Consider the following 13,425-nt stretch of genomic DNA (forward strand, 5'->3'; position numbering starts at 1 on the left):
CAGTGGTGTCATTGTGTCAGTGGTGTCCGTCTGTCAGTGGTGTCAGTCTGTCAGTGGTGTCATTGGTGTCAGTGGTGTCCGTCTGTCAGTGGTGTCAGTGATGTCCGTCTGTCAGTGGTGTCATTGTGTCAGTGGTGTCTGTCTGTCAGTGGTGTCAGTCTGTCAGTGGTGTCATTGGTGTCAGTGGTGTCCGTCTGTCAGTGGTGTCTGTCTGTGAGTGGTGTCAGTGGTGTCCGTCTGTCAGTGGTGTCCGTCTGTCAGTGGTGTCAGTCTGTCAGTGGTGTCAGTGGTGTCCGTCTGTCAGTGGTGTCAGTCTGTCAGTGGTGTCAGTGGTGTCCGTCTGTCAGTGGTGTCAGTCTTTCAGTGGTGTCAGTGGTGTCCGTCTGTCAGTGGTGTCAGTGGTTTCCGTCTGTCAGTTGTGTCAGTGGTGTCAGTTGTGTCAATGGTGTCCATCTGTCAGTGGTGTCAGTGGTGTCAGTGGTGTCAGTCTGTCAGTGGTGTCAGTGGTGTCAGTCTGTCAGTGGTGTCAGTGGTGTCAGTGGTGTCAGTGGTGTCAGTCTGTCAGTGGTGTCAGTGGTGTCAGTCTGTCAGTGGTGTCTGTGGTGTCAGTGGTGTCAGTGGTGTCAGTTGTGTCAGTGGTAAAGCAGATGGAGTCTAATGTGCTGATAAACCATGAACTCTGACACACATTCCTCTGTTTACAATGAAGACTGTGAAACGAGGATGAAAGTTCAAGAGGTCAAAGTTCAGCTTCAACCTTTTTTCAGCTCATTCGGGAAAATGGAATGAGTTGAAATATTAAGGAGAGAACAGAGAAACCTCAGACCAGCCTGTTCTCCTCGTGACTTCAGACCAGCCTGTTCTCCTCGTGACCTCAGACCGGCCTGTTCTCCTCGTGTCCTCGTGACCTCAGACCGGCCTGTTCTCCTCGTGACCTCAGACCGGCCTGTTCTCCTCGTGTCCTCGTGACCTCAGACCGGCCTGTTCTCCTCGTGTCCTCGTGACCTCAGACCGGCCTGTTCTCCTCGTGACCTCGTGACCTCAGACCAGCCTGTGTGACCTCAGACCGGCCTGTTCTCCTCGTGTCCTCGTGACCTCAGACCGGCCTGTTCTCCTCGTGACCTCGGACCGGCCTGTTCTCCTCGTGTCCTCGTGACCTCAGACCGGCCTGTTCTCCTCGTGACCTCGGACCAGCCTGTTCTCCTCGTGTCCTCGTGACCTCAGACCGGCCTGTTCTCCTCGTGTCCTCGTGACCTCAGACCAGCCTGTTCTCCTCGTGTCCTCGTGACCTCAGACCAGCCTGTTCTCCTCGTGTCCTCGTGACCTCAGACCGGCCTGTTCTCCTCGTGACCTCGTGACCTCAGACCAGCCTGTGTGACCTCAGACCGGCCTGTTCTCCTCGTGTCCTCGTGACCTCGGACCGGCCTGTTCTCCTCGTGACCTCGTGACCTCAGACCAGCCTGTTCTCCTCGTGACCTCGTGACCTCAGACCAGCCTGTTCTCCTCGTGACCTCGTGACCTCAGACCAGCCTGTTCTCCTCGTGACCTCGTGACCTCAGACCAGCCTGTTCTCCTCGTGACCTCGTGACATCAGACCGGCCTGTTCTCCGCGTGTCCTCGTGACCTCAGACCGGCCTGTTCTCCTCGTGACCTCGTGACATCAGACCGGCCTGTTCTCCTCGTGTCCTCGTGACCTCGGACCGGCCTGTTCTCCTCGTGTCCTCGTGACCTCAGACCGGCTTGTTCTCCTCGTGTCCTCGTGACCTCAGATCGGCTTGTTCTCCTCGTGTCCTCGTGACCTCAGACCGGCCTGTTCTCCTCGTGTCCTCGTGACTTCAGACCGGCCTGTTCTCCTCGTGTCCTCGTGACCTCAGACCGGCCTGTTCTCCTCGTGTCCTCGTGACCTCAGACCGGCCTGTTCTCCTCGTGTCCTCGTGACCTCAGACCGGCCTGTTCTCCTCGTGTCCTCGTGACCTCAGACCGGCCTGTTCTCCTCGTGTCCTCGTGACCTCAGACCAGCCTGTTCTCCTCGTGTCCTCGTGACCTCAGACCAGCCTGTTCTCCTCGTGTCCTCGTGAGTCACTGTTTAACCTGCTGAGTGTTTGTGTTTGACAAACATGTGAAGGACTTTAGACCTTCAGTGGAACATGTCTCCTTCGATGACCTTTGGCCTCGCGGCGTCTGTTCCTCAAAAGTCCTGGAGATGATGGAGATATTCAGAGAAAACCCTCAGAATTCTTTCTATTAAAGCTCAAACATTCCTGATTCTCCCTGAACATTTCGCACCTTGACGTTCCTGAACGCTGCTCATGGACCTTGTATTTCAGGCATTGGGTTCCACGTGGCTCTGGACTTGGCGCGGCGAGGAGCTCGGGTGATCCTCGCCTGTCGATGTCCCGTACGAGGCGCCGCTGCTCGAGACCAGATCCGAGTCCAGAGCGGGAACCAGCAGGTCCTGCTGCGGCTCCTGGACCTCAGCTCCATGGAGTCTGTCCGAGACTTTGCCCAAAAGATCCAGCAGGAGGAGCCAGAGCTGCACCTGCTGGTCAATAACGCCGGCGTCTCAGGTGCGTTCATTCTGAGACACATCATCCGGGTCGCAGTCTAAGCAGGGACTCCCAGACTTCCCTCACCCCAGACATTTCCTCCAGCTCCTCTGGGGGGATCCTGAGGCGTTCCCAGGAACACAGAGACATAGCTCCTCCAGCGTGTCCAGGGTCTTCTCCGGGCCTCGCCCCTGCGGGACATGAACTCTGCTCAAACCGTCCCAGTGCATGTTGCAGATCCCTGACCGCACCCTCCAACCCCCGACCCCACCCTCTGACCCCTGACCCCACCCTCCGACCCCTGACCACACCCTCCGACCCCTGACCCCACCCTCTGACCCCTGATCACACCCTCCGACCCCTGACCCCACTATCTGACCCCACCCTCCGACCCCTGACCACACCCTCTGACCCCTGATCACACCCTCCGACCCCTGACCCCACCATCTGACCCCACCCTCCGACCCCTGACCCCACCATCTGACCCCACCCTCCGACCCCTGACCCCACCATCTGACCCCACCCTCCGACCCCTGACCACACCCTCTGACCCCTGAAAAAACTTTGAACAGCAGCGGTGACAAAGCTCAGCCCTGAGGAGTCCCTCATGGTCTGAACACAGCTCCTGCTCCGGTCAGACAGGGACCGGACAGCCCTGACCCAAGAGCCCTGGACCCTGTACCACCTGTCCTCCTACAGCCCTGCTGCTCTAAAGTACTTCATCATGTACTTGTATTTGTAGTACTTTGTGTATTTTTCAGCTTTTCCCAAAAAGATGACGTCAGACGGATTCGACTACACGTTTGCCACAAACCACATCGGACCATTTCTGCTGACCAGCCTCCTGCTGGGTAAGTCCTGGTTCTGACCCGCTTCAGACCCGGTTCAGACCCGGTTCTGACCCGCTTCAGACCAGCTTCAGACCCGGTTCAGACCAGCTTCAGACCCGGTTCAGACCCGGTTCTGACCCGCTTCAGACCAGCTTCAGACCCGGTTCAGACCAGCTTCAGACCCGGTTCAGACCCGGTTCTGACCCGCTTCAGACCAGCTTCAGACCCGGTTCAGACCCGCTTCAGACCAGCTTCAGACCCGGTTCAGACCCGGTTCAGACCCGGTTCAGACCCGCTTCAGACCAGCTTCAGACCCGGTTCAGACCCGCTTCAGACCAGCTTCAGACCCGGTTCAGACCCGGTTCAGACCCGGTTCAGACCCGCTTCAGACCAGCTTCAGACCCGGTTCAGACCCGCTTCAGACCAGCTTCAGACCCGGTTCAGACCCGGTTCAGACCCGGTTCAGTCCCGGTTCTGACCCGGTTCTGACCCGGTTCAGACCCGGTTCAGACCCGGTTCAGTCCCGGTTCAGACCCGGTTCAGTCCCGGTTCTGACCCGGTTCAGACCCGGTTCTGACCCGGTTCAGACCCGGTTCAGACCCGGTTCAGTCCCGGTTCAGACCCGGTTCAGACCCGGTTCTGACCCGTCTCTCTTCTCAGATCTGCTGAAGAGCTCGTCTCCGTCTCGTGTGGTGATCTTGGCGTCATCGTTTCACTCGCGCGGCGTCGTGGACTTCAGTCACTTCAGAGGAGAAAACCTCCAGCACGAAGCAGCTCAGGTCTACAACAACACCAAGCTCCACAACGTCCTCTGGAGCAACGAGCTGTCCAGAAGACTTCAGGGGACAGGCAAGACCAGGACCAGGACCAGGACCAAACCAGGACCGGGACCAGGACCAGGACCAGGACCAGGACCAAACCAGGACCGGGACCAGGACCAGGACCAGGACCAGGACCAGGACCAAACCAGGACCGGGACCAGGACCAGGAACAGGACCAAACCAGGACCAGGACCAAACCAGGACCGGGACCAGGACCAGGACCAGGACCAGGACCAAACCAGGACCGGGACCAGGACCAGGAACAGGACCAAACCAGGACCAGAGACGGACAAAACCAGGACCAGGACCAGAGACAGACCAAACCAGGACCAGGACCAGAGACGGACAAAACCAGGACCAGGACCAAACCAGGACCAGGACCAGAGACGGACAAAACCAGGACCAGGACCAGGACCAAACCAGGACCAGAGATGGACTAACCAGGACCAGGACCAGAGACGGACCAAACCAGGACCAGGACCAGAGACAAACCAAACCAGGACCAGGACCAGAGACGGACCAAACCAGGACCAAACCAGGACCAGAGATGGACCAAACCAGGACCAGGACCAGAGACGGACCAAACCAGGACCAGAGACGGACCAAACCAGGACAAGAGACAGACCAGGTGTGTCCTCTGGTAGGCGTGGCGGTGAACTGTGTCCACCCGGGGATCGTGATGACCGACGTCATGAGGCACAATCCACTCAGGAATCGAATCATCTTCAATCTCCTCGGATTCTTCTTCTTCAAGGTACAAGTGTGAATACTGCAGTACAAGTGTGAATACTGCAGTACAAGTGTGAATACTGCAGTACAAGTGTGAATACTGCAGTACAAGTGTGAATACTGCAGTACAAGTGTGAATACTGCAGTACAAGTGTGAATACTGCAGTACAACTGAAGTACAAGTGTGAATACTGAAGTACAAGTGTGAATACTGCAGTACAAGTGTGAATACTGCAGTACAAGTGTGAATACTGCAGTACAAGTGTGAATACTGAAGTACAAGTGTGAATACTGAAGTACAAGTGAAGTACAAGTGTGAATACTGAAGTACAAGTGTGAATACTGAAGTACAAGTGTGAATACTGCAGTACAAGTGTGAATACTGAAGTACAAGTGTGAATACTGAAGTACAAGTGTGAATACTGCAGTACAAGTGTGAATACTGCAGTACAAGTGTGAATACTGAAGTACAAGTGTGAATACTGAAGTACAAGTGTGAATACTGCAGTACAACTGCAGTACAAGTGTGAATACTGAAGTACAAGTGTGAATACTGAAGTACAAGTGTGAATACTGCAGTACAAGTGTGAATACTGAAGTACAAGTGTGAATACTGCAGTACAAGTGTGAATACTGCAGTACAACTGAAGTACAAGTGTGAATACTGAAGTACAACTGAAATACAAGTGTGAAAACTGCAGTACAAGTGTGAATACTGCAGTACAACTGAAGTACAAGTGTGAATACTGAAGTACAACTGAAGTACAAGTGTGAATACTGCAGTACAACTGAAGTACAAGTGTGAATACTGCAGTACAACTGAAGTACAAGTGTGAATACTGAAGTACAAGTGTGAATACTGAAGTACAAGTGTGAATACTGCAGTACAACTGAAGTACAAGTGTGAATACTGAAGTACAACTGAAGTACAAGTGTGAATACTGCAGTACAACTGAAGTACAAGTGTGAATACTGAAGTACAAGTGTGAATACTGCAGTACAAGTGTGAATACTGCAGTAAAAGTGTGAATACTGCAGTACAAGTGTGAATACTGCAGTACAACTGAAGTACAAGTGTGAATACTGAAGTACAAGTGTGAATACTGAAGTACAAGTGTGAATACTGCACTACAACTGAAGTACAAGTGTGAATACTGCAGTACAAGTGTGAATACTGCAGTACAACTGAAGTACAAGTGTGAATACTGAAGTACAACTGAAGTACAAGTGTGAATACTGCAGAACAACTGAAGTACAAGTGTGAATACTGCAGTACAACTGAAGTACAAGTGTGAATACTGAAGTACATGTGTGAATACTGAAGTACAAGTGTGAATACTGCAGTACAACTGAAGTACAAGTGTGAATACTGAAGTACAAGTGTGAATACTGAAGTACAAGTGTGAATACTGCAGTACAACTGAAGTACAAGTGTGAATACTGAAGTAAAACTGAAGTACAAGTGTGAATACTGCAGTACAACTAAAGTACAAGTGTGAATACTACAGTACAAGTGTGAATACTGCAGTACAAGTGTGAATACTGCAGTACAACTGAAGTACAAGTGTGAATACTGAAGTACAAGTGTGAATACTGCAGTACAAGTGAAGTACAAGTGTGAATACTGAAGTACAAGTGTGAATACTGAAGTACAAGTGTGAATACTGCAGTACAACTGCAGTAAGAGTGTGAATACTGAAGTACAAGTGTGAATACTGAAGTACAAGTGTAAATACTGCAGTACAACTGAAGTACAAGTGTGAATACTGAAGTAGAAGTGTGAATACTGCAGTACAAGTGTGAATACTGAAGTACAAGTGTGAATACTGAAGTACAAGTGTGAATACTGCAGTACAACTGCAGTACAAGTGTGAATACTGAAGTACAAGTGTGAATACTGAAGTACAAGTGTGAATACTGAAGTACAAGTGTGAATACTGCAGTACAACTGAAGTACAAGTGTGAATACTGAAGTACAAGTGTGAATACTGAAGTACAAGTGTGAATACTGAAGTACAAGTGTGAATACTGCAGTACAAGTGTGAATACTGCAGTACAACTGAAGTACAAGTGTGAATACTGAAGTACAACTGAAGTACAAGTGTGAATACTGAATTACAAGTGTGAATACTGCAGTACAACTGAAGTACAAGTGTGAATACTGCAGTACAAGTGTGAATACTGCAGTACAACTGAAGTACAAGTGTGAATACTGAAGTACAACTGTAGTACAAGTGTGAATACTGCAGTACAAGTGTGAATACTGCAGTACAACTGAAGTACAAGTGTGAATACTGAAGTACAACTGAAGTACAAGTGTGAATACTGCAGTACAACTGAAGTACAAGTGTGAATACTGAAGTACAAGTGTGAATACTGAAGTACAAGTGTGAATACTGCAGTACAAGTGTGAATACTGCAGTACAACTGAAGTACAAGTGTGAATACTGAAGTACAACTGAAGTACAAGTGTGAATACTGCAGTACAACTGAAGTACAAGTGTGAATACTGAAGTACAAGTGTGAATACTGAAGTACAAGTGTGAATACTGCAGTACAAGTGTGAATACTGCAGTACAACTGCAGTACAAGTGTGAATACTGAAGTACAAGTGTGATTACTCAAGTACAAGTGTGAATACTGCAGTACAACTGCAGTACAAGTGTGAATACTGAAGTACAAGTGTGAATACTGCAGTACAAGTGTAAATACTGAAGTACAAGTGTGAATACTGCAGTACAACTGAAGTACAAGTGTGAATACTGAAGTACAAGTGTGAATACTGAAATACAAGTGTGAATACTGAAGTACAAGTGTGAATACTGCAGTACAAGTGTGAATACTGAAGTACAAGTGTGAATACTGCAGTACAAGTGTGAATACTGAAGTACAAGTGTGAATACTGCAGTACAACTAAAGTACAAGTGTGAATACTGAAGTACAACTGAAGTACAAGTGTGAATACTGCAGTACAAGTGAAGTACAAGTGTGAATACTGCAGTACAAGTGAAGTACAAGTGTGAATACTGCAGTACAAGTGAAGTACAAGTGTGAATACTGCAGTACAAGTGAAGTACAAGTGTGAATACTGCAGTACAACTGAAGTACAAGTGTGAATACTGCAGTACAACTGAAGTACAAGTGTGAATACTGCAGTACAACTGAAGTACAAGTGTGAATACTGCAGTACAACTTAAGTACAAGTGTGAATACTGCAGTACAACTGAAGTACAAGTGTGAATACTGCAGTACAACTGAAGTACAAGTGTGAATACTGAAGTACAAGTGTGAATACTGCAGTACAGCGGGTACTACGAGTACTTCAACAGTGCGTGACACTGGTCCTGGTGCTGTGTCTGGACCATCAGCAGTTTAAGACCAGAATCACATGTGAAACACTAAAACCTTTGTTTGTGTCACATATTTGTTTGTGTCACATATTTGTTTGTGTGGACTGTGGACCCTGACAGTCGGGGTGACCCTGACTGACCCTGACCCTGACAGTCGGGGTGACCTTGACTGACCCTGTCAGTCAGGGTTACCATGACTGACCCTGACCCTGACAGTCGGGGTGACCCTGACTGACCCTGACCCTGACAGTCGGGGTGACCCTGACTGACCCTGACCCTGACAGTCGGGGTGACCTTGACTGACCCTGTCAGTCAGGGTTACCATGACTGACCCTGACCCTGACAGTCGGGGTGACCCTGACTGACCCTGACCCTGACAGTCGGGGTGACCCTGACTGACCCTGACCCTGACAGTCGGGGTGACCCTGACTGACCCTGACCCTGACAGTCGGGGTGACCTTGACTGACCCTGTCAGTCAGGGTTACCATGACTGACCCTGACCCTGACAGTCGGGGTGACCCTGACTGACCCTGACCCTGACAGTCGGGGTGACCCTGACTGACCCTGTCAGTCAGGGTGACCTAGACTGACCCTGACAGTCGGGGTGGCCCTGACTGACCCTGACAGTCGGGGTGACCCTGACTGACCCTGACCCTGACAGTCGGGGTGACCCTGACTAATCCTGACCCTGACAGTCGGGGTGACCCTGACTGACCCTGACAGTCGGGGTGACCCTGACTGACCCTGACAGTCGGGGTGACCCTGACAGTCGGGGTGACCCTGACTGACCCTGACCCTGACTGACCCTGACAGTCGGGGTGACCCTGACAGTTGGGGTGACCCTGACTGACCCTGACAGTCGGGGTGACCCTGACAGTCGGGGTGACCCTGACTGACCCTGACAGTCGGGGTGACCCTGACTGACCCTGACAGTCGGGGTGACCCTGACAGTCGGGGTGACCCTGACTGACCCTGACAGTCGGGGTGACCCTGACTGACCCTGACAGTCGGGGTCGGTCAGATCAGGGAGAGACGTGGGCTGGTTTTTGAAAAATGCTATGGCCGAGTCAAAATCCAGTTTTGTGATTTATTTCAGTGCAAAAACCAATGAAGAAGCAAAACAACATCATCCCTGTGCAAAAGTATATTAAACATATATTTACTCTTTTGTCATCCTGACTTTAAAGTGCTCAGGTTCTCAGGTGCTCAGGTGCTCAGGTGCTCCGGTGCTCAGGTGCTCAGGTGCTCAGGTGCTCAGGTGCTCAGGTGCTCCGGTGCTCAGGTGCTCCGGTTCTCGGGTGCTCGGGTGCTCGGGTGCTCAGGTGCTCCGGTTCTCGGGTGCTCGGGTGCTCGGGTGCTCAGGTGCTCAGGTGCTCAGGTGCTCAGGTGCTCCGGTGCTCAGGTGCTCCGGTTCTCGGGTGCTCGGGTGCTCGGGTGCTCAGGTGCTCCGGTTCTCGGGTGCTCGGGTGCTCGGGTGCTCAGGTGCTCAGGTGCTCAGGTGCTCAGGTGCTCAGGTGCTCCGGTTCTCGGGTGCTCGGGTGCTCGGGTGCTCAGGTGCTCAGGTGCTCCGGTGCTCAGGTGCTCAGGTGCTCCGGTTCTCAGGTGCTCAGGTGCTCAGGTGCTCAGGTGCTCAGGTGCTCCGGTTCTCGGGTGCTCGGGTGCTCAGGTGCTCAGGTGCTCCGGTTCTCAGGTGCTCGGGTGCTCGGGTGCTCAGGTGCTCAGGTGCTCAGGTGCTCAGGTGCTCAGGTGCTCAGGTGCTCAGGTGCTCAGGTGCTCAGGTGCTCAGGTGCTCAGGTGCTCCGGTTCTCAGGTGCTCGGGTGCTCAGGTGCTCAGGTGCTCCGGTTCTCAGGTGCTCCAGTTCTCAGGTGCTCAGGTGCTCAGGTGCTCCGGTTCTCAGGTGCTCCAGTTCTCAGGTGCTCAGGTGCTCCGGTTCTCAGGTGCTCCAGTTCTCAGGTGCTCAGGTGCTCAGGTGCTCAGGTGCTCGGGTTCTCAGGTGCTCAGGTGCTCGGGTTCTCAGGTACTCAGGTGCTCGGGTTCTCAGGTGCTCAGGTGCTCGGGTGCTCGGGTGCTCGGGTGCTCCAGCTCTGCAGCCACACTCCATCTCCTCTGGCAGCCCAAAACCGCGCTGCTCAAATACCCCTATGCCCCTCCCACGAGCATACATGAGCCAATCAAAATACATTAAAAAAACTGAACACAATTTCCCCCAAATGAATACATAAAAATACACCCCAAATAACTCAAAACATGACCCCACTATTCCCTCGCCCAATGGGCCCCACTTCAAGTAAACAACAAAACACCCCAAAATAATCCCCTATGATCACCTGATCACATGATCACATGATCACCTGATCACCTGATCACATGATCACATGATCACCTGATCACCTGATCACATGATCACCTGATCACATGATCACCTGATCACATGATCACCTGATCACCTGATCACCTGATCACCTGATCACCTGATCACCTGATCACATGATCACCTGATCACCTGATCACATGATCACCTGATCACCTGATCACATGATCACCTGATCACATGATCACATGATCACATGATCACATGATCACCTGATCACCTGATCACATGATCACATGATCACCTGATCACATGATCACATGATCACCTGATCACCTGATCACATGATCACCTGATCACATGATCACCTGATCACCTGATCATGTGATCACATGATCACCTGATCACCTGATCACATGATCACATGATCACCTGATCACCTGATCACATGATCACATGATCACCCGATCACATGATCACATGATCACCTGATCACCTGATCACATGATCACATGATCACATGATCACATGATCACATGATCACATGATCACCTCTACCGCACGCAACGGTACCATAAAATGCGCCCCGTACCTTTACCTCTGTTTGGCCAATCAGTGTGCGGTACGGGTGTCCTATGGGCGTGTCCATGTTTGCAGATGCTCATATTTGATCAGCGTGCAGACCGGCTGCCATGGCGACAGGCACGCCGGGGCAGCCGCTAAGGGCCAATGAGCTCGGCCCCTGACGTAAGAAGGACCAGAGAACTTTACATCTGTTGAGAGCATTTTCCTAGAGTTAATCACTTGTTTGGAGCCGTTATTGTACACGAAGAGGACGATTCATAGGTTTCCTGACTTGACCCTTGAACTCTGACACTGGAGCATAAATATTGTGTGGTGAATGTGCAAAGAGCGACTTGTACCTGAGAGTTTGAAGAACACGTGTCATAAACGTGTCCTTCTGTTTCCCTCAGAGGCCAGAGGAGGGCGCTGTGGCCCCGCTGTACTGCGCCGTGTCCCAGGAAATGAACGGAGTCAGCGGGAAATACATCGACAGTGACTGCAGCCTGACCCTGCCCTGCAGCCAGGCCCAGGACCTGCACCTGGCCCGAGAAGGCTACGAGACCTGCCTCCGACTCACCTCTAACCTGTGAAGACCAGGACCTGGAGCTGCCATCCAGCCGGGACCAGGACCGGGACCGGGACCGGGACCAGGACCAGGACCAGGACCAGGACCAAGACCTGGACCGGGACCTGGACCTGCCCTCCAGCCGGGACCAGGACCGGGACCGGGACCGGGACCAGGACCAAGACCTGGACCGGGACCGGGACCTGGACCTGCCCTCCAGCCGGGACCAGGACCGGGACCGGGACCAGGACCAGGACCAGGACCAAGACCTGGACCGGGACCGGGACCTGCCCTCCAGCCGGGACCAGGACCGGGACCGGGACCAGGACCAGGACCAAGACCTGGACCGGGACCTGGACCTGCCCTCCAGCCGGGACCAGGACAGGGACCAGGACCAGGACCAAGACCAGGACCGGGACCTGGACCTGCCCTCCAGCCAGGACCTGGACCTTGACCTGGCCCGAGAAGGCTACGAGACCTACAGACTCACCTCTGACCTGTGAAGACCAGGGCCAGGACTAAAAGGAAATTTCTCATTCTTTTTTCCCATAAACTTCCCTCTTCAGAGCCAAACAAGCTGCGCAGGTCAGGACGGGGCCTGGTCAGGGCGGGGCCCGGTCAGGGCGGGGCCTGGTCAGTAGGTGGAAGAGATGTACATAAATACACTGTAATAATAAATACGTGTTTTCAAACACATTTAAATGGTGTTTAATATTAAACTATAACTTTATAAATCCTTATTGTACTTTTCATTCATTGTAAAACACAAAATGATCCACATCTGACTTAAAACTCACTGTTTCACCAACAAACACATGGCTAACATGGCTGACATGGCTAACATGGCTAACATGGCTAACATGGCTGACATGGCTGACAAGGCTAACATGGCTAACATGGCTAACATGGCTGACATGGCTGACATGGCTAACATGGCTAACATGGCTAACATGGCTGACATGGCTGACATGGCTAACATGGCTAACATGGCTAACATGGCTAACATGGCTGACATGGCTGACATGGCTGACATGGCTGACATGGCTAACATGGCTAACATGGCTAACATGGCTAACATGGCTAACATGGCTGACATGGCTGACATGGCTAACATGGCTGACATGGCTGACATGGCTAACATGGCTGACATGGCTGACATGGCTGACATGGCTGACATGGCTGACATGGCTAACATGGCTAACATGGCTGACATGGCTGACATGGCTGACATGGCTGACATGGCTAACATGGCTAACATGGCTGACATGGCTAACATGGCCAAACATGGCTGACATGGCTGACATGGCTGACATGGCTGACATGGCTAACATGGCTAACATGGCTGACATGGCTAACATGGCTGACATGGCTGACATGGCTGACATGGCTGACATGGCTAACATGGCCAAACATGGCTGACATGGCTGACATGGCTAACATGGCTAACATGGCTGACATGGCTGACATGGCTAACATGGCCAAACATGGCTGACATGGCTAACATGGCCAAACATGGCTGACATGGCTGACATGGCTAACATGGCTAACATGGCTGACATGGGCAAACATGGGCTAACATGGCTAACATGGCTAACATGGGCTAACATGGCTAACATGGGCAAACATGGCTGACATGGCTGACATGGCTAACATGGGCAAACATGGGCTAACATGGCTAACATGGCTAACATGGGCTAACATGGCTAA

General features: G+C 51.9%; 1 protein-coding gene across 1 annotated transcript; it reads left to right on the forward strand.

Moving 5' to 3' along the window:
- Nucleotides 1–442: 442 nt before the first annotated feature.
- LOC140352426 (retinol dehydrogenase 14) lies at nt 443–11,754 on the forward strand. Its single transcript, XM_072437734.1, has 6 exons — nt 443–455; nt 2,328–2,567; nt 3,308–3,397; nt 4,037–4,225; nt 4,842–4,951; nt 11,564–11,754. Exons 1-6 carry the CDS (start codon nt 443–445, stop codon nt 11,741–11,743), a joined length of 822 nt encoding a protein of 273 aa, XP_072293835.1. The 3' UTR covers nt 11,744–11,754.
- The last annotated feature ends 1,671 nt before the right edge of the window (nt 11,755–13,425 follow it).

Source organism: Eucyclogobius newberryi, unplaced genomic scaffold (genome assembly GCF_026437365.1).
Source record: "Eucyclogobius newberryi isolate DKJ021-1_F unplaced genomic scaffold, fEucNew1.0.hap1 SCAF_85, whole genome shotgun sequence".
NCBI lineage: Eukaryota > Metazoa > Chordata > Actinopteri > Gobiiformes > Gobiidae > Eucyclogobius > Eucyclogobius newberryi.